The sequence below is a fragment of the Haliotis cracherodii genome, unplaced genomic scaffold (assembly GCF_022045235.1).
Source record: "Haliotis cracherodii isolate W230 unplaced genomic scaffold, xgHalCrac1.p SCAF_9, whole genome shotgun sequence".
NCBI lineage: Eukaryota > Metazoa > Mollusca > Gastropoda > Lepetellida > Haliotidae > Haliotis > Haliotis cracherodii.
This window is the reverse complement of record NW_027266343.1, coordinates 13,942,780-13,964,211: the sequence shown is the minus strand read 5'-3', so window position 1 is coordinate 13,964,211 and position 21,432 is coordinate 13,942,780. Positions and strand designations below refer to the sequence as shown.

General features: G+C 42.4%; 1 protein-coding gene across 1 annotated transcript; it reads right to left on the bottom strand.

Annotated features, from left to right (window-relative positions):
- Positions 1-4,086: 4,086 nt before the first annotated feature.
- LOC139452211 (signal recognition particle subunit SRP72-like) lies at positions 4,087-19,507 on the bottom strand. Its single transcript, XM_071233600.1, has 19 exons — positions 19,391-19,507; positions 18,417-18,534; positions 17,958-18,078; positions 17,479-17,544; positions 16,781-16,858; positions 15,973-16,081; positions 15,213-15,276; positions 14,485-14,623; positions 13,420-13,551; positions 11,915-12,043; positions 10,156-10,293; positions 9,550-9,645; positions 8,618-8,721; positions 7,383-7,460; positions 6,792-6,923; positions 6,015-6,064; positions 5,592-5,705; positions 4,800-4,842; positions 4,087-4,301 (listed from the first exon to the last, which is right to left on the bottom strand). The coding sequence occupies exons 1-19, from the start codon at positions 19,491-19,493 to the stop codon at positions 4,133-4,135; spliced, it is 1,983 nt and encodes a 660-aa protein (XP_071089701.1). The 5' UTR covers positions 19,494-19,507; the 3' UTR covers positions 4,087-4,132.
- Positions 19,508-21,432: the final 1,925 nt, after the last annotated feature.

Here is a 21,432-nt window from a genome sequence, read left to right as displayed (position 1 = left end):
GTAATAGGGGGTCGAGTATCTGGGTAGTGTCTGGTAATAGGGGGTCCAGTACCCGGGTAGTGTCTGGTAATAGGGGGTCCAGTACCCGGGTAGTGGCGGGTAATAGGGGGTCATATACCCGGGTAGTGGCGGGTAATAGGGGAGTCATATACCCGGGTAGTGGCGGGTAATAGGGGGTCGGGTACCCGAGAAGTGGCGGGTAAGGGGGTCATATACCCGGGTAGTGGCGGGTAATAGGGGGTCATATACCCGGGTAGTGGCGGGTAATAGGGGTCATATACCCGGGTAGTGGCGGGTAACAGGGGGTCGGGTACCCGGGTAGTGGCGGGTAATAGGGGGTCATATACCCGGGTTGTGGCGGGTAATAGGGGGTCCAGTACCCGGGTAGTGGCGGGTAATAGGGGGTCCAGTATCAGGGTAGTGGCGGGTAATAGGGGGTCATATACACGGGTAGTGGCGGGTAACAGGGGGTCGGGTACCCGGGTAGTGTCGGGAAATAGGGGGGTCGAGTAACTGGGTAGTGGCGGGTAATAGGGGGTCCAGTACCCGGCTAGTGGCGGGTAATAGGGGGTCATATACCCGGGTTGTGGCGGGTAACAGGGGGTCGGGTACCCGGGTAGTGGCGGGTAATAGGGGGTCATATGCCCGGGTTGTGGCGGGTAATAGGGGGTCATATACCCGGGTAGTGGCGGGTAATAGGGGGTCCAGTACCCGGGTAGTGGCGGGTAATAGGGGGTCATATACCCGGGTAGTGGCGGGTAACAGGGGGTCGGGTACCCGGGTAGTGTCGGGAAATAGGGGGGTCGAGTATCTGGGTAGTGGCGGGTAATAGGGGGTCCAGTACCCGGGTAGTGGCGGGTAATAGGGGATCATATACCCGGGTAGCGGCGGGTAATAGTGGGTCGGGTATCCAGGTAGTGTCGAGAAATAGGGGGTCGGGTATCCAGGTAGTGTCGGGTAGTAAATTTGGATCAAAATATTTGTAATACAAATCCATAAAGTATTGACTTGACAATCAACCAGGCCAACTGACGTCAAAGGGACACGTACAACTCTGTATCGGTTAGAAAGACTACAGATTAGTATGGTCACATAAAGATGACTATCCAGTGATTGACTTCGAACAACGATCAAATCATCAAGGTGCGATGCCACGCAATCAACCACGTCACGGAGCCTGGCCATACCTTCATCATTATTTCAAGTTGAGTTTTCAATAAATAGACGGGATAACAGATTATTTTGCAATTGAGTATATATCGGATCTAATACACATATTCAAAATGCGTCATCGGTGCGTTTGGCTACATGACATGGGGTGAGGCGAGGCATTCAAGATCATTGCACCTATATATAGCGAGGTGTGTGTGTATATATATGTATGTGTGTGTGTGTGTGTGTGTGTGTGCGCGCGCGCGAGCGTGCCACTGTGGTATAGACTGGAGAGACCGTACGCCAGGGTAAATATAGTACTTGTTGTTAACCTGCCTGGCGCTCGCCATAAAGGGGATAAGGACTGGTCGGCTCGGAGTGAGAACAGATGAAGCACGCTGTGCTCACATGTACCGTATATAGATAAATTGTGGACTGGGCCACCCACAACACAGCCAGATCAATGCGTTTCTTTAGATCTGAGAAATACACGGATATCCGTAACCTTGCATCTTCCCGAGGCCAGAGAGTTAACTGACTTTAAAAGTCCAGTTTCCACGTGGAGAGTCAGTTAACACTCTTGCCTCGGGAAGATGCAACATTTGCGCTAACGACTGAACTAAACCTGGTGGAGCTCGTCTTGAGTCGTTTCACTTCTATAGAGCAGAAAGCGGCGCTCTTAGAAACTTGAGTCCACATCGTCAAAACTTCACACAGTGTTCTTGGGGATTCCCCATTATATGAGGTCGAGCTGCGAAGAAAGAAGAGCCTCAGCGCATCCGGTGCACATGGTCAGGCTCGGTAACTCTGTCGATTGCGTGTCCTTGTACCCGATGATGAGATCGATGTTGATGACTGGTTTGTCTGGCCTAGTTTCTTTGATAAAAAGGCTAAAGGCTCGATTATTTAAAGATCGCCGACATACAGACGAAATAATGCCGAGTCGGGCGTTCGTGCCTGTCATAAGAATGAAGAAGCAGCATCTTCAGCTTGAATAATGGGAGTAGAATTCCATGCAAACTCTGACCCCATAGACATTACAGCTGCTAAAGGCCCCTTAAGGTTATCATATACGAGGGCTGGTCAAAAGATTATAAGCCTGACGAACTCTCCACTATGGGCCAAAACAAAGGGAACTAGTCAATGTAGTACATTGTTTGAATAGCTCATTGCAAGTGTACTTAATCTGTTGAGCCCGTTTGTATATTAGTGACAGCCAGCTGAACGTGATAGGGGTCCAAATGGACACAGAAATGGAAAAGAAAGAGTACCGAGTAGTCATCGAGTTTTTGACTTTTGAGAAAAGTACAGAGGATAATGCCCTAGCTATTCCACTGTCGAAAGTTGGCAGCTATGTTTAAGGGTGGTTGAAAAAGCCTTGGTGATGACCCTAGGTTTGGACGTCCCTCAACTGCCATCAATGAAGAATCGATCCATCTTCCAGAGGCAAGGGAGTTAACTGACTGTAAAAGTCATGTTTCCATCCAGCAAAACCAGGCTGGTATTTCTGGGCCCGATAGTAGCGCCACCAGTGGCTATTACAAGTTATGTCCCTTCTAGATCCCTCCTATTGACCGATCAGATTCCACCTCTCATTTCACTTGCATTTGTTTCAAACAAAATGGCGGCGCCCAGGCAAGACGATCTGATCGATAATCAAAATCGTTTTTGCAATATAGTCTTATTTGGCGAAGTGCATGGATCCGCTGAAACTTATATTAATGAAAATATACAGATGAATAAGACATCTGCTCGTTGCGTACCTAAGTTGCTAATTTCAGATCTTAAAGAAAAACAACTGACACCCCCCCCCCCCCCCCCCACCCCCCCAAAAAAATAGAGCTGATTTAGGAGGATTTCGTCAAGTTCAAAAAGAGATTAGTAATGAGTGATGAATTATGAGTTACCCACTATGTTCCCGAGTCAAAAACGTCAATCCATGGAATGGCACCATTCCACTTCTCCAGCACCAAAGAAATTCAAGTCTTCAAGATTAGTGAAGAAAGTTATGGCCACTGTATTCTGGGATACGAAGGGTGTGATCCTTGTTGGTTACTTTATAACTTAGAAAGTCAAAAGACGGTTACCGGTGCCTTCTTTGCTTCATCGCCTGAGAGACTATCAAAGAAAAGCAGCAAGGTGTACCGACTGCTGGAGTCCTACTACTTCATGACAATGCCTCTTCTCACACCTCTTGACTTGCTGCTGCTGCTGCTGTTGCTGTGCAAAATTGTGGGTCTGAAGAACTTCCTCACCCTCCATACTCACCAGACCTGGCCTCAAGTAATTTCCACTGGTTCCCTTAACTGAAAGAACACCTTAATGGAAAGTGCTATGACGACAACGACCTCAAAGCTGCCGTAAAGGGTTTTTTTCAGAAAAGTTCTTCTTGACTGGAATTGAAAAGCTTCACTATTGATATGAGAAGTCTATTGAAAACCAGGGAGATTATGTTGAAAAATATAATTAAAAACACTTTCACAATCGTTGGTTTTGTTTGTAAGGCTTAGAACTTTCTGACCAGCACTTATACAATGATTGGAAAACTTGTCGGTATACATGTTGAGTGTTTCATTAGCACTCGCACAGAGCTTGTGAAAGTCGGGGCAAATAGGCATTGGATTCCACATGAACATTATTGTAGCAAGGAATGGCAGCTGTGTATTTGTGTAACTAGTAATGACCAGAAATGAAAGCAGAGTAGGACATAAATTTGCAGCTAGTTATTGTTCATTCCTTACTGTAATACATAGTAGTCCACTTGTTTCACTGTGTGTCAGTGTGATGAGAGGAAAGCCCTTAAGTGATGTAGGTCTTAGATGTTTACCACTTTGTTGAAACCCCTGAGCACGGGTATGGTGCTGACAGACCTAGAATTCCCTCCAAAGAAGATAATAATTGCAACAACAACAAAAAAATCAGTAATCATTTTATTTAACCATATCCACATTTCATATTGACAGTCAGGCAGCTCTTCTGTCTACCACCGATTTCCCTTCTTCCTCTTCTTCTTATTGGCCTGAGCTGGCTTCTGTTGCCGGGGTCCGTCCGTGCCCCCTGATGCCCCCGTGGTGCCCACTGAGGGGGAGGTGGGTTGTCCAGGGCGGGGGGAACTTGCAGCGCTTCCGGTAGGGGACTTGCCCATATCCCTACAGAACAAAATAGTGAGTCTCACACACCTTAGAATAACAACAATGTCCTGATGTAGGGGACACATGCATGGATTCAGGGTGGGTGGATGGTTTGGGGGGGGGCTGAGAATGTGATAATATGTTGTTTCTAAGTCATACTACTCTAGCCAGATTCCACACAATGACATGGCCTCCTAACAGTCAGCCATTCCACAGGTTTGTTTGTTGTTTTATAGAATATTCCAGCTATATGACTGACATCATGAACATGGATCCACACATTTGGGATACGATGACATGCATCAACCAGGTAAAAAGCCTGACCAACCGATGCTGTTACTAGCCTCATTGCCTTTTACGGCAAGTATGGGTTGCTGACGACCTATTCTACCCTGGATCATCACGGGTCCATTCCACAGGAGGGACCAAGAGATGGCCTTCCAGACAGTCAGCTATCCCCTATTTGCCTGTTTCTAGCAAGCACCTGTTCCTTCCCGAGATTCCATCAGTACTCACATGTCAGCAGCAGCTCCTGTTGTTGCCCCTTGAGTTCCTTTACCTGGACACAGAGGAGGCGGTTTATATATCACAACTAAACAATGCAATGTACACTGTACACATCAACAGTAAGACTAACATACTCGATTGTTTCTTTGTTGCTTAATGCAGCACGCAGCAATATTCCAGCCAACTGACTGCAGCCGTCAGTAATCAAGTCTGAACTAGAAAACCCAGTGATCAATATTGTGAACAATGATCCCTTCCATCAGGGTATGCCACAGTATCAGGATGTCACCAAACCGACCACCAATCCATTTGGTCACCTCTTACAACCAGCAAAGGCTGCTGGGAACCTATTCTATCCCAGAATCCTCAAGTGCTTCTGATTCTATTGTAACGTAAGGGACCAACCATTCAATATTTTGGGGTGGTGTGGGATTTGTTTTGGACACATTAACAATTTCTTTGTTGTAAAATCTGAGTTTCGAAATGTAGGCTTGACTCGGAAAGTAAAATAGCTTGTTCTGTTTTGGAAATTAGCTCCGTTGTATGCATGCTTAAAAAGCTTCATTGGGTATTTACGAGTGCTGTTTTCATACATTTGAGTATTTGGAATTGCTAAATAATTGAAAATGATTAGGTTTTGAATATTTTGGGGGGGTATTTTACGCAAATACACAGCTGATCTGTAGCTCTACAATATCAATTTTCGGTGTCTCTTGTGGCTTGCTTGGGGTAATTAACATCTCTCATGTTCTAGCAAGGACCTATTTTGGTGATTACACTCGGGAAAACAGGCAAACGTACCAATATCCTTCCTCTTGTCTTTCCTCTTCCCACGGTAGTACGACCTCTCGCGTTTTGGCAACCAGCGCTCGGGGTCAAGGTCGGTAGATGCATCAGTGTTCTTTGGTAGTTTACCTGTTGCAGAAGAAATGGGAGCTCAGAATTGAAGTTGATCCAGGGGTACAAGTGATGCAACAAGTTCTACGGGCTGGGTCGATGCTTCTACTGAACAGTACAAGCTGAACAAGGAGGCACATCAAGCCTGTGTGTGAACACAAGCAATCAGATTTTCATAAGGATAAAACATTATTAACACAAATTGTAACACATGAACAATTGACTTCCTGATAAAGTAACTACAGGAACAATTAATGAACAATTTCCTCAATATGTGATAACTGTTCATATGTTCCAGGGAACAGGGAATACGATCTTTGTACCCACCCTTCTTCTTCTTCTTTCTCTTCTTCTTCTGAATGAGAGCATCTCCAGATCTATGGCAGAAAGTAACACATTGAAACACAAAGAATCTCCATACATACACAACACAGAATGAAAGGAATGTGAGTACAAACGAACCTTCAGCATCACAAGAAACAAGAAGTACTATCACAAGGCCAAGCTCCTCACAGAGATAGACCGTTCGCAGAGTTCTTATACTATCGCTGCCACCAGTCAAAACTCTCCACTGTGATAGGTGACCCCAACCATGCTTGGAGATGAACTCGCAACTGAATGACCGTTATGTTTACAAACAAGTGATGACTGTCGTGACGCTGATTACACTTACCACTGCTAAATTACTTTCTTTGTTTGTCAATTTGAATTTCTATTTTATTAAAAGTATCATCTTTAATTGATATAGTAAGAATGTAAGGGAGAAGTTGGTTGATTTTCCGTTAGTCTGCAATCTCAAACCAATCTGATGATACAAACAACAAAGTAAATTCATCTGGAAAACATGGTCCTTCGTAAACCTTTTCAAAATAAACTATGATGGCATTCCCAAAGACATAAACAAAAGTATTAACGTTACTACATATTTGGTTAGAGGGCAAATTTCAAGATTCTTGTAATGGCCACGCCCACACTGGTGGCAGCGATGTTACCGAGAGTGTAACGAAGGTGTCACGTGCTGGGAAGGAGATTGTCACGAGGCATGAAAAGGGACACAATTCCCTAATTGTTTTATGTGCAGACCACAAGACAAGATGTACCTACCCTCCCGGGGACGCCTCAGACTTGATAGTTTTTTTCATGTATTTGGGCCCCAGGGTACTGAATGCTGCTTCCAGGGCGTCCACGTCCACACTCTGTGCAATCTCCTCCACCGGGGGCAAGTCTTTGCTCACTCTGACATGTGTTAAGGTGTTCATATTTTGTCTTGTAGTCTGCTGTTGTTAAGTTTCTTGACTTTTAATTCTGCAATATCATGGTTAGTGTTATGGATGTGTTAAATCAAGTTGGTGTCATGATAGTAATCTCTATATCTGTTTCATGTCATTTAATTCTAATTTATTTCCTCAGACAGTCTATCAAATATACAGAAGAAACCATGATGGTCTTAATCCTAGTTTCCTCTTATGACAAGGATTACTAGGACTACATCTTCCTGAAACAAGTTGAACTATCTTCCCAAGAACATCAACATTGATATTTAAGTATAAGAACAAACTATATTCTTGAGCAAACTGAATCTAAGTGTACTAAAAAAATAAATGTGCATCTCTCCTGTGATGATGATGATGATGATGATGATGATGACTCGATGACTGAATGGCTAAGGGAGACAACTGCTGTGAGGAAGGATACTGTTGAGCCTTGCCCGGGTTGAACTGGGAGTATGCAGAGATTAGCTGCGCCAACACTCGCGGATCATTCGGACTCGATCTGGAAGGCAGGAATCAAAGTTAGAATGTTTTTCAAGTTGCTTTTAGAAAGATTCCAAGTTCAGCAAGGGTTGAAACTGGACTTTCATAGTCACTTAACTCCCTTGCCTCAGGAAGATGTGTATCAGCAGAATTTGCCAATCTGCCTGGGCTTATTCCCCATGCACAAAGGCGATACATCCAATGTCTTTGAACAGGACACCTGGTGTTATGTTAAAGTATCAAGTAAACGCAATGAGAGCATTGTTGAACACCATATTACACCATGTACACTAAGGCTGGGAAGGCTCATAGAAGGATCCAGGTACCAACAGGACTACACTGACCCATGGTTAGTCACATCTGTTTTAATGACAAAAATTCACTACTATAACTCCATCGTTGCCTACAAGTCGCTATTGTTCGCATTTCTTCAGAATAGTTGGAATCATATCATCGACTGTTTTTAGCAGAGGTTTCTTATGAACATGGAAGGTGTTTTGTAGCTTCCATTTCCCGACAATACGTGCATTCCTTCTGACTTTTATGTGTTTGATAAAGGTAAAGCCTCAGTTAACTTCAGTGTATGGTGGATCAGATCATTTTCATCACATATTTCTGAATATTTTGCCACAGCTGTGGTAAACAATTCCCAAGTGTTTTGCACCCAACCTTAGAGTCCCACAGCAGGTACCCAGGTTGGGCCAGGTAATAGGGGGTCAGGTACAGTGTTCAAATTAAGCGCCTGCCTGTAGGCCCAAGGCAGGTATCTCATGTTGGGCAGGTTGTTACAAATTTGTATTGGTCCTTACCACCTGCAGTTAAATTATTGTCAACTTATTTGTCACAATAAGCTGCAGTTTTAAAGAGGGCCTGAAGAGTTTAGTCAGGGCCTGCAGCTTCTAAAGTCGGCAGCCTGGCAATTGTTTTATTTCTAACATTGGTCAGGTATCCAGGAAGTAAATTTGGACTTATCCCATCCTTAATGTCAACATAAATTCCGTTTAAGAAACAGTGTAAACCAAAAGAACTGTAAAATTTATGATCTTCATGACACTATTTTGGCAGCCATAGCGCTATTAGGCTTCCTGAAGCGGTATCAGATGGCTACATCACTTATGATGTAATTTAGGAGGTAGTGCTTAAAGGCTTTGGCGAAACTTTGAGATCACAACTTACTTGCGAAGATCCTCCAACATTTTGGCTGCTTGCTCTGCATTGCCATTTTTCAGCTGGAAGTTGGCGGCAGCTCGGGTGATGGTCAAGAGGTCATCAGACTTGGGCTGCAGGAGACATTGGCTCACACGTTCACTTACCACCCTGACTCACATCCCCATGCACATTCAAGTACAGTTTGTTCTTAGTATTTATACTTCCAAGTTTATCTCCCAACAAACACACAAACATGTAACAAAGTTCACTTGAAATGTGATTGAGTGAGTATGGTTTTACGCCGCTTTTAGCAATATTAAAGCACAATCACGGCGGGGGACACCTGAAATGGGCTTCACACACTGTACCCATGTCGGGAATCGAACCCGGGTCTTCAGCATGACAAGCAAACGCTTTTACCACTGGGCTACCTGATCGCCGCCTTGAAATGTGAGGTTACTGGAGGCAAATGTTACTGCCTCAACAGAAAGAGTAAGCTGCACTGTCGAATCATAAAAGCAACATCAGCATGTCTTGAACTGAAAACGTTTGCCTCTTAACTCATAAATGTCATGAGGATAGGTCTGTCAAAATATCTTTTTACAATTCATACAAAATACAACATGTCTGTTGAATGTGGCCCCAGTAAATGTCACTGATGAGGTCACCATAATCGAAGTTCTATTTTCATGTATTCGTTCGATGTTGATGTCTATTTGTGATGTCTATGGATTGCTCTGATATTCTGTTTCTAGTTTAAATCATATAAAACCATCCAATTGCAAGCAGAGTAATTTTTTCTGCTTATTTTTAGCTTTATCTCCCTATTTTTCAAACAGTAACACTGTTGTGTGCAGCAATATTCTAAGCATCAGACAAACATGGCGGATAAGTGTCGGGTAATATGTCTGTGTACCATGCAGTAACTCTGGAGGCAATGGTCACTGTGTACGACTGACCTCATTCTTCTTGTACCAGGTAACAGCCTTGATGAGGACCTCGGAGGCTGCATCCTTGTCTTCCTGGCTCAGGTACAACGTCACCAGTGCAGACACCTACAAAAGCATGTCGCAACACCACTGAAGCACTTAATGTATCCATGGTAACGTGTCAACTTTCCACTTTAACCTCAAGAGCCTTGAGGTGAGGTCTGAGGTACCATGAATCCGACAAAAGTAGGACCTTGAAGTCGCTGAATTGAACATTTAAAATCTCATACTGAATGCATGGTTCAAATTCCACTTAGCACTGTGAATCTATAGGTAAATTAGCTCATAGTATGTTTATCTTCAATGTCTAACAATACAACCTGTTCAAAGAACATTTTTTATGTTTAAAGCCGCAATTAGCAATATTTCAGCTATATGACATCAGGTTGCATATATAATTGACCAGACAATCCAGTGATTGATAATGTGAGCAACGATCAACGCTGTTTTGGTTAGTGGACATTCAATAAACAAAGTCACAGCATCTGACCACCCGGACAATTTGGTCCAGCATAGGGACCTATTGTAATCCAAGAGGTTGTGTAAATTACAAAGGAGGGTCGAGGTATGACTTACTATGCCTGGTCTGTAGGCGATGTCTCCAAGGGTCTTGAGGGCGTCACATGCCTGGTACACTGCACCCTGACTCAGGTACAGCTGGGCTATAACCAGCTGAATACTGAAGCACTGATCCGGGTGGGATTTGACGTACGTCTGCAACACAACATCAAGAAAGGAAATATCAGTTAGGACATCATGTAGGGAAATATCAGTTAGGACATCATGTAGGGAAATACAAGTTAGGACATCAAGTAGGGAAATATCACTTGAGACATCATGTAGGGAAATATCAGTTAGGACATCATGTAGGGAAATATCAGTTAGGACATCATGTAGGGAAATATCACTTAAGACATCATGTAGGGAAATATCAGTTAGGACATCATGTAGGGAAATATCAGTTAGGACATCATGTAGGGAAATATCACTTAAGACATCTTGTAGGGAAATATCAGTTAGGACAACATGTAGGGAAATATAAGTTAGGACATCGTGTAGGGAAATATCACTTGAGACATCATGTAGGGAAATATCAGTTAGGACATCATGTAGGGAAATATCAGTTAGGACATCATGTAGGGAAATATCACTTAAGACATCATGTAGGGAAATATCACTTAAGACATCATGTAGGGGAATATCAGTTAGGACATCATGTAGGGAAATATCAGTTAAGACATCTTGTAGGGAAATATCAGTTAGGACATCATGTAGGGAAATATCACTTGAGACATCATGTAGGGGAATATCAGTTAGGACATCATGTAGGGAAATATCACTTGAGACATCATGTAGGGGAATATCAGTTAGGACATCATGTAGGGAAATATCAGTTAGGACATCATGTAGGGAAATATCAGTTAGGACATCATGTAGGGAAATATCAGTTAGGACATCATGTAGGGAAATATCACTTGAGACATCATGTAGGGGAATATCAGTTAGGACATCATGTAGGGAAATATCAGTTAGGACATCATGTAGGGAAATATCAGTTAAGACATCTTGTAGGGAAATATCAGTTAGGACATCGTGTAGGGAAATATCACTTGAGACATCAAGTAGGGGAATATCAGTTAGGACATCATGTAGGGAAATATCAGTTAGGACATCATGTAGGGAAATATCAGTTAGGACATCATGTAGGGAAATATCAGTTAGGACATCATGTAGGGAAATATCAGTTAGGACATCATGTAGGGAACTATCACTTGAGACATCATGTAGGGGAATATCAGTTAGGACATCATGTAGGGGAATATCAGTTAGGACATCATGTAGGGAAATATCAGTTAGGACATCATGTAGGGAAATATCAGTTAGGACATCATGTAGGGAAATATCAGTTAGGACATCTTGTAGGGAAATATCAGTTAGGACATCATGTAGGGAAATATAAGTTAGGACATCGTGTAGGGAAATATCACTTGAGACATCATGTAGGGAAATATCAGTTACGACATCATGTAGGGAAATATCAGTTAGGACATCATGTAGGGAAATATCAGTTAGGACATCATGTAGGGAAATATCACTTAAGACATCATGTAGGGAAATATCAGTTAGGACATCATTAGGGAATTATCAGGGCATTACATAGGGAAACATCAGTTAAGACATCATGTAGGGCATTATCAGTTTGGACATGTTGGAAAACATTAGTTAGGACATCGTTGTAAGGAGATATAAGTGAGGACATCTTGTAGGGAAATATCAGTACATCATGAAGATCAGTTGTCAGATTGTACACTGCATGACAAGTCAGCTGACGTACCTGCAGACAAGCCACAGCTTTCTTCACATCCTTGTCCTTGACATACTGTGCGGCCTGTATCAGCACCGGGGTGTCGATGTCGGGGTACTGCGACATGAGCTTACTTGCCAGGTTGTGACACAAATCTCCCTGAAAAGAACAATGACAGATCATATCAGCTGTTACATGCAGATAATACAAGACATAGGACCAACAGGCCTAATAAGAGCAAGCGAGTTTTGCAGGTACTTGGAAAAGTGCCCATATATACAGCATGAGTGGTTCCCAGTGACAAATCTCTTGACTATCCTCTTGTAGAAGAAGGAATATGCTGATTAATTTCCTGTCTCAACTTTGTCCATGCTTTACTTTAGAATGTGTGTTAGCTTCAAGAAGCACATTGAAGATGTGGCAGACAGTGGCAGATGCTTGACAGAATCACAAAGTAGACATGAGTGAACAACTGGGTGTATGCTACAGTACCTTAATCTTGACCCCCCTACTTGTCCAGCTGTTGTCTGGACACCCCTACTTGTCCAGCTGTTGTCTGGACACCCCTACTTGTCCAGCTGCTGTCTGGACACCCCAACTTGTCCAGCTCTTATCTAGACAACCCTACATATCCAGCTGTTATCTAGACACCCCAACATATCCAGCTGTTGTCTGGACACCCCTACTTGTCCAGCTGCTGTCTGGAGACCCCAACATATCCAGCTGTTATCTAGACAACCCTACATATCCAGCTGTTATCTAGACACCCCAACATATCCAGCTGTTATCTGGACACCCCAACATATCCAGCTGTTATCTGGACACCCCAACATATCCAGCTGTTATCTAGACAACCCTACATATCCAGCTGTTATCTGGACACCCCAACATATCCAGCTGTTATCTGGACACCCCAACATATCCAGCTGTTATCTAGACACCCCAACATATCCTGCTGTTATCTAAGCACCCCAACATATCCAGCTGTTATCTGGACACCCCTACTTGTCCAGCTGTTATCTGGACACCCCAACATATCCAGCTGTTATCTGGACACCCCAACATATCCAGCTGTTATCTGGACACCCTACATATCCAGCTGTTATCTGGACACCCCAACATATCTATCTGTTATCTGGACACCCTACATATCCAGCTGTTATCTGGACACCCCAACATATCCAGCTGTTATCTGGACACCCTACATATCCAGCTGTTACCTAGACAACCCTACATATCCAGCTGTTATCTGGACAGCCTACATATCCAGCTGTTATCTGGACAGCCTACATATCCAGCTGTTATCTGGACAGCCTACATATCCAGCTGTTATCTGGACAACCCAACATATCCAGCTGTTATCTGGACACCCTACACATCCAGCTGTTATCTGGACACCGTACACATCCAGCTGTTATCTGGACACCCTACACATCCAGCTGTTATCTGGACACCCTACACATCCAGCTGTTATCTGGACACCCTACACACCCAGCTGTTATCTGGACACCCTACACATGGATGAGAGCAGTCACCTGGTTGGAGTACATGTGCAGCAGACACTGGTTCAGCTGGATGTTGGTCTTCTGGTTGGACGTCAGCTTGTGCTTCAGGCTGTCTCCTGTGGCTGCCTTCATCTTTCTCTTCGAGTCAAACACGTTCTGGTCCTGCGGAGACAATACAAGGGATGAGGTTTGGTTGTTTATTCCAGCTATATGACAGGCTGTCATGGACCTGTTCTTAGTATGATTTGTTTGTTTGTTGTTTATGCCACACTCAGCAATATTCCAGCTATATGAAAGCAGCTGTAAATAATTGAGTCAATCAGACAATTCAGTGATTGATAGTATGAGCAACAATCCACAATTTGGGGTACAACTGATTCTGACCACCTGATCATCGCTGAAGTCACCTCTTGTGACAACCACAGGTTGATGGGGACCAATTCTACCTTCACATCCCCATGTGGCATCAGGATGAGTGAGTGAGTGAGTGAGTGGGGTTTAACGCCGCTTTTAACATTATTCCAGTTATATCACGGCGTGTCAGCTTAATGTGGGAGGAAAGCCCAAAGTGATGCAGGTCTCAGACGTTTACCACCTCGGTGAAACCCACGAGCACGGGTATGGTGCTGACAAACCTAGAAACCGGGATTCGAACCCACAATCATAGGTTTCTGGCGTGCCCAAGGGACGCAACTCTGCGGCATCAGGATGAGGACTTGTTGAAATGTGGGGTAGGGTATGGGTTGAGTGAGACATTTACCTTCCCTCCCAATGACACGATAAAATGACTAACCTTCAGTGAGAAACAAATGAATGAGTAAATGAATATTGTTTTATGCCGCTTTTAGCAATATCCCAGCAATATCACGGCGGGGGACACCAGAAATGGGCTTCACACATTGTACCCATGTCGGGAATCGAACATGGGTCTTCGACGCGATGATTGAATGTTTTAACTACTAGGCTACCCGACCACCTGTGAGAGACAAGACTACTTAGCAAAGTGATCAAAGTGATACTTTAATAATCCCTCCAGCATGAGGCTGACAAAGATATTGAAAGCAGCGTTACGTTCTGGAGGCACAGCCTGCTCACCTTGTTGAGGGTGACCATGTTGTTGGACGCGACCGCCACCAGGCCGATGTCGGACGGCTTGTTCCGCAGGACCTGGTTGTACAACTTGTTGGCCTCGCTGTTACGGTGGAGTTGCTGCAGCACATACGCCAGCTGGACTCTACACATTCAGATGTAAAATGCAAATTAGGGCTGGGAAAATACAAACACAAAGTCCTGAATATTCAAAGTGAGTGAGAGGGTGAGTTGGGTTTAACGCCGCTTTTAACAGTATTCCAGTTATATCGTGGCGTGTGGGCTTAATGTGGGAGGAAAGCCTGAAGTGATGCAGGTCTCAGACGTTTACCACTTCGGTGAAACCCACGAGCACGGGTATGGTGCTGACAAACCAAGAAACATAATCAGGGCAAACCGGGATTCGAACCCACAATCATAGGTTTCTGGCATGCACCTTAGACGACTGGGCCACCCTTGCCCCCTGTTCATTGAAAGAAAGGAGACTATACAATATAACCTACATGTAACATACAACTGACTGTGTAACATTGTTCTGTATGGATACTTTCACCCAAAAACTTCAGGAAACATGCATGAAACCATGCATTGACGTATTTATGGACTGTCCCCTACAAGCTGGTCAGTTTTCACAAACAGGACAGACAGGTGGGAAAATGGAGGTACACTTGGCTACTGAACATGACTGAACCTACTCAGATATTATTTATTGTTACCATGGTTACGCTATTTACCTAATGATCGCCAGCTCCTCTTCCAACTCATCTTCAGCCAACTCGGGATCATTTTTCAACTCAGCTGTGGAACACAGGTTGGCATGAACATAATGAAGATCAACAGCACCACACCAGGTGTGCACAGAAAACATCCAACTAACCATTAAAATCACCAATGATTGGTTTTTTTTATTACCAAATCTAAGCAATGTTCAGATCTTTTGATTATCCAATCTGAGCAATGTTCAGATCTTTTGATTATCCAATCTGAGCAATGATCAGATCTTTTGATTATCAAATCTAAGCAATGATTAGATCTTTTGATTATCAAATCTAAGAAATGATTAGTTCTTTTCATTATCAAATCTAAGCAATGATTAGCTCTTTTGATTATCAAATCTAAGCAATGATTAGTTGTTTCATTATCAAAATTAAGCAATTATTAGATCTTTTGATTATCAAATCTAAGCAATGATTAGTTCTTTTCATTATCAAATCTAAACAATTAGTTCGTTTGATTATCAAATTGAAGCAATGATTAGATCTTTTGATTGTCAAATCTAAGAAATGATTAGTTCTTTTCATTATCAAATCTAAACAATTAGTTCGTTTGATTATCAAATCGAAGCAATGATTAGATCTTTTGATTGTCAAATCTAAGCAATGATTAGTTCTTTTCATTATCAAATCTAAGCAATGATTAGTTCTTTTCATTGTGAAATCTAAGCAAAGATTAATTCTTTTCATGGTGAAATCTAAGCTGCTAATTTGAACCCACCTTCAGCACTGCGGAGTTTCTCCTCGGCCTTCTTGTACTCGCCGCGGCCGATGTAGTAACACGCGCTGTTGTAGCTGATCTCATAGGATCCCTCCAGTCCAGGGTCATCCTACAACATGGAACACTGGACATAATGAAGAGATGTTTCCAATGTCACTTCATGCCACTTCATGACAAAACTAACAAGCAGTCAAGTGTTACCACAGAATCTTTATTCTTATCACGATATGCTACATGTGATTTCCAAAACGTTACAGGCTTATCCTGCACGAGACAAATGGTGCATCTCTAATACCAGGAATTTCAAACCCTGGTCTCACACTTTCTGTTCTACTTGACCATCGTAGAGAACTGTACCACAGAGAAGACTGTAGAGTGAAAAGACTTCACCAAGTCTATGATAGGATGGACAGGGAGTTTGAAGAATGTGAGAGGAATCTATTGTGAGTGTTAAACACAGGTCATGTGAGCCATCATGGTATACCAATATTATTCAAAAATACAATTAATTGTTCTGTATGTAAATTACCCTTCCTGACCCTCAATTAATCAATTTAACGCTAGATATGAACGAGGCTGATGTTTAGTTGCATTATCTTCTTATTGTCCATCTTAAATGTTAATATAGAACATACCATGGTATGCCATGTATATCATGATAATATAACAAATGTAAACCATTCTGTGGCAGTGAATTAATCATCTTAATATTTTAGCATCGATATCATAAATCTGTATCGATACAGCATCGACATTCAAAATTTACCAATACATCAATAGCGCCCAAAACAATGACATCCTTACTCACCACATCATTGCCATTCCACATCTGCAGCGCTGCTACAACAGCAGTGAGGTTGGTCTGTCTCTCCTCATCAAAGTCATCCTGTAATCAGGGATGGTGAGTCTTACAGGCAGATCAAGAGGGAGATAACATGTGCATGGAGAAGACATGAAACACCCATGTCCAGTAGGGGTGAAACCATACATACGTGTACAGGTGCATCGTGAATTTTCATGTGACGACAATACATTTCTTTCTGTATCGATTCAAGACAACACACTTGCTGAAATATTTTACTACTCGTTACTCATTTACAGATCGCAAAACGTGTTGTAATAACAATTTTCAAATTCACTACTGAACATATCTGTTAAGAACATGTCTCTACGCCAGCTTTTCCTTTTGAAATTGCTGTGAAATTTTATTGTCAAGAAGTGTCCATGCAATTTGAATCAAATTGCATAGAAACTTCTTCACAATAAAATTTTGACGTATATATGTGTGAAGCGATCCATATCGTATTGTATCCTATGTATCGTAATACATATCATATGTGACCTTGCTGTATTGTTTCCTTAAAACACTGTCGGGGGAAGTAAAGGGAAGCTGTGACCATGGTCGCTGTGGTAACATAGTCATGTCCATTGCAAATACAAGAGAAACACGAAAACTCTTACTGAATCATTATCTGAGATGGTTGTATTGAAAATGTAACTGCAAACCTGTGAGTTCTTGACGATATCTCGGTAGAGGTCGTAACACTCCTCGTACTCTTCTAGGCGATACAGCTGGAAGCAGATTAACAATCATGACAGTTGGGGGCTGACTGGTTGTTGATACTTTGAGCAATGTTCCATCGAGTTATGGTTTGTTTGTTTGTTGGTTAATGCTGCACTCAGCAATATTCCAGCTATATGACGACGGTCTGTAAATAATTGAGTCTGGAACAGACAATCCAGTGATTGACGTCACGAGCATCGATCCACGCAATTGGGATACGATGACAAGCAACAACCAAGCCAGCAAAGCGAGTCTGACCACCCGATCCCCTTAGTTGCCTCTTACGGCAAGCATGGGTTGCTGAAGACCTTTTTAACCCCAGATCTTCAGGGATCTCAAACAGCCACTTGAATTAAAATAAGTGGATTACAACAGATACCACTGGATGATTTCCCCCTAGCTCAGTGAGTGAGTCACTTACTACTTGTGCTAGGAGCTCCTTGCTGCGACTGTCTGGGTTGGTGATGGAGCGGAGGGTCGTCAATGCTTCCTGGGTACGGTTCAGACGGTACTCACAGTAGGCTTTCTCAAACTTCAGATTCCTGTTAAAGATAAATTAATCAGTGAATTTCATTCATTCTTTTAAAAAACAATCTACACAATATCATGTAGAAATTTTGATGATATCAGTTGTTTTAATAAAATGAATTAACATGTTTAAATGGTCACATGTGCATCTAACAATGTCCAATATCATACTAAATAAATGATCTTAAATGATAATCATTTGGGGTCTCAGTATTCACCTTTCTAAGCGACCAATGATATATTGAACTATTCTAAGATTTCATGAACTACGATGAAACCCATAAGTTGCCGAGCAAGGCTAATGTGACAAATGAAACAATATCTACACCATGTACACAATCCAAAGACTCACAATTGCAGCTTCTTGTCTTTGTGTACGGCAGTGAGAGCTTCTTCGAAGCGGTCCAGGAGAAGGAAGCTGACTACTTTACACTGAAATGCCTCCTCCTCTTCTGGGTTCTGCTGGAGAACTGTACAAAACATGATACAAGATCATTAACATGAATGTGGTTGACAAACAGATGTGGGGGTGAGCATGGTGAATGAGTTGGATAAGTGCAATTATTTCAGTGACATCGGTTTTACTCACCACTTTCGTCATGTTTAATTGTTTATACAATTTCAAATATTTTTCACAGGCTGATATCAAATGAATACACAAGATAACCACTATATATGTCTGTTAGTGGCTTCTAGTGAAGAAAGTTCAACATCTTTATCCTTTTAATGCAATGTCGTGGTACAGATGCAAGTACCTTTATTAAACAATTGCAAGTGTTAATCATGTTAATGGTACTGGCAACAGAAACTTCGTCCACAACAATGTCTGTGAACATGCAACATGAAGAAAATGTCTGCAGACTGAACTGAACAGGATTATGATATAGCATTTGCTATGCCTCGTGAAAATAAACAAGGGTGGTGAACAAATGGGTGCTGAAGAGAAACATGCTCAAACTATCTGTTAGAAGGACTAATGAATGTCTGGCAGGTACTGACTAGTTAGGCTATCTGGCTGGGTTGAGTTCACTTCCCAAGAATCAGACGACGCACTTGAAGTTAACTATTCTAGTGATTGAGAAACTTGTATCCTGTATGCCCTCAAATTCCCGGAAAGAAAACTACGAAATGTAAATTTCGAAACGAATAAGCACAACATTAGCATGATTGAGTAAGCTGTTGAACCACTTCACTGGTGAAGGCTGGCGAACCATATGGCATATGGGCATTATGGCGTTTGCTTGTTGACCATATCCTCGAATGGTCGAAGGAAAAAGAAGTTAGTCGCTTTTCAGTGAAATGAAAGACCGGATTAGAGTAACTTACTTTTATTCGCAACCTTAATTGCTCTTTCATACTCTTGTTTCTGTCCAAACCGATTTAAATCGGCATAAAGAGCAGGTAACGTTCCTTGGCCTTGCTGTGCCATGTTGGGATAATGACTCGTTTATCGGACCAAACTCTTATATAGACTAATTATATTGGCTGGAATAGCGAGTTTCTCTTTCTTGTCTCTTTAGCTAGAGAGTAAGTCGAGCACGAGTTATACCCCTTATTAAATGGGCGTGACTGTTGCAGGCTTTGACATATGAAAGAAATGCTGATGATACAGTGATGTATAGACCTGCACAAAATCCACATTATCAGCACTTACATGGGTTGTATTTATGCCCCCCTAACCACTTGCCGACAAGTCTAATGAATATATCATGCCGGGCAAGTCAAATGTTTTGCTGTGTTTTAACGCAAAGAAACGAGATTAAGGCGTAAAGAGCGATTGTAGTGTCAATGGAGAGTTGTACTTTGCCTACAGTGTGAACCTTTATTCAGGAAAGGGAGAAATTGGAAGTGGTGTCTCTCTTACAGATCCCAGAGCATATCTGTTATAAACTATAAACCATTCACCCCAATCCACTATTATCCCCTTCTCATCTCAAGCAGCGTATACGCATCCCCTTACCTGTTCCAGAAATTGAGAGACTTGAATTGAGTGAGTGAGTGAGTTGGGTTTAACGCCGCTTTTAACATTATTCCTGTTATATCACGGCGTGTCAGCTTGATGTGGGAGGAAAAGCCCGAAGTGATGAAGGTCTCGGACGTTTACCACTTCGGTGAAACCCACGAGCACGGGTATGGTGCTGACAAACCTAGAAACATAATTGGGGCGAACCGGGATTCGAACCAACAATCATAGGTTTCTGGCGTGCCAAAGGGACGCACCTCTGCAAAGCGAATCGTGGCGCCTTAGACGACTGAGCCACCCGTCCCCCCGAGAGACTTGAAGGTTCCTTAATACTCCTTTATAGAATAATTCTCATTTAACCTCATACATAACTTTATTTCAGAGACTATATGCGAGTTTACTGCTATGTCATCTTTGCTGACATCTTGTGGAAAAGGGATTGAAACTCCATGTCTTAACTGACATGACAACCAAATATACGTGCGTCTCACATTTATAGCATAGGAACGTCGATACCATCAACAATTCTGAAACCCCATGGGGCAGTGGCGTAGTGGTTAAAGCGTTCGCTCGTCACACCGAAGACCTGTGTTCGATTCCCCACACGGGTATAATGTGTGAAGCCCATTTCTAGTGCCCCCCAGCATCAGACAGCTTGTGTCAAGTCATGTGACCACATTATGTTACTTAATAAATAACAAAAGTGTGCACTATGTTTATTCATCTCATAAATGACCAAAAAATACTTAACATAAGTAAACATATGTTATAGTGAGTATGGTTTTACGCCGCTTTTAGCATTATTCCAGCAATATCACGGCGGGGGACACCAGAAATGGGCTTCACACATTGTACCCATGTCGGGAATCGAACCCGGGTCTTCGGTGTGACGAGCGAACGCTTTAACCACTAGGCTACCCGACTGCTCCAAACACATGTTATAAATATTTTATTGAAGTAGTTTGTTGACGTACAGACACAAGAGACACTTGCTGTCAGTCAGGAAATCTGTGATTTTGCTTTGAATGACGTATCTGTACGGAAGCCTTTTAGGGCCATTTTTATTTAATTTATTTTTTATATACTAAGTTGAAATTTCAAGATACTATCTTGAAATTTCAACTTCTTTATCTTGAAATTTCAACTTAGTATCTTGAAATGTCAAGATAGTATAAAAACAAAAAAAACAACAAAAAAATGGCCCTGAAAGGCTTCCGTATATCTGGTCAAGTGTCGTCAATTTTTTCAAACAGTTGCGATTGTTACTTTTGTTAATTGAGAGTGTATATTGAGGACACCGTGTCAGTAATCCAGTTAATCAATAGCCTTTGCTGCCGCTTTAAACACGTTTACGGGCTCAGTGGAATCATGTAGAGTTATCGTTGCAATTTGCAATTGGATAGAT

What these genes read in the sequence shown, in the direction of transcription:
- LOC139452211 (XM_071233600.1), bottom strand. Translation starts at nt 19,493, where the DNA reads ATGGCACAGCAAGGCCAAGGAACGTTACCTGCTCTTTATGCCGATTTA. An exon ending in AGGAGCTCCTAGCACAAGTA is followed by an intron (nt 17,545 to 17,957) that starts GTAAGTGACTCA and finishes ATCTGCTTCCAG; the next exon opens with CTGTATCGCCTAGAAGAGTA. An exon ending in ATGTTGGAGGATCTTCGCAA is followed by an intron (nt 7,461 to 8,617) that starts GTAAGTTGTGAT and finishes CCTGCCTTCCAG; the next exon opens with ATCGAGTCCGAATGATCCGC.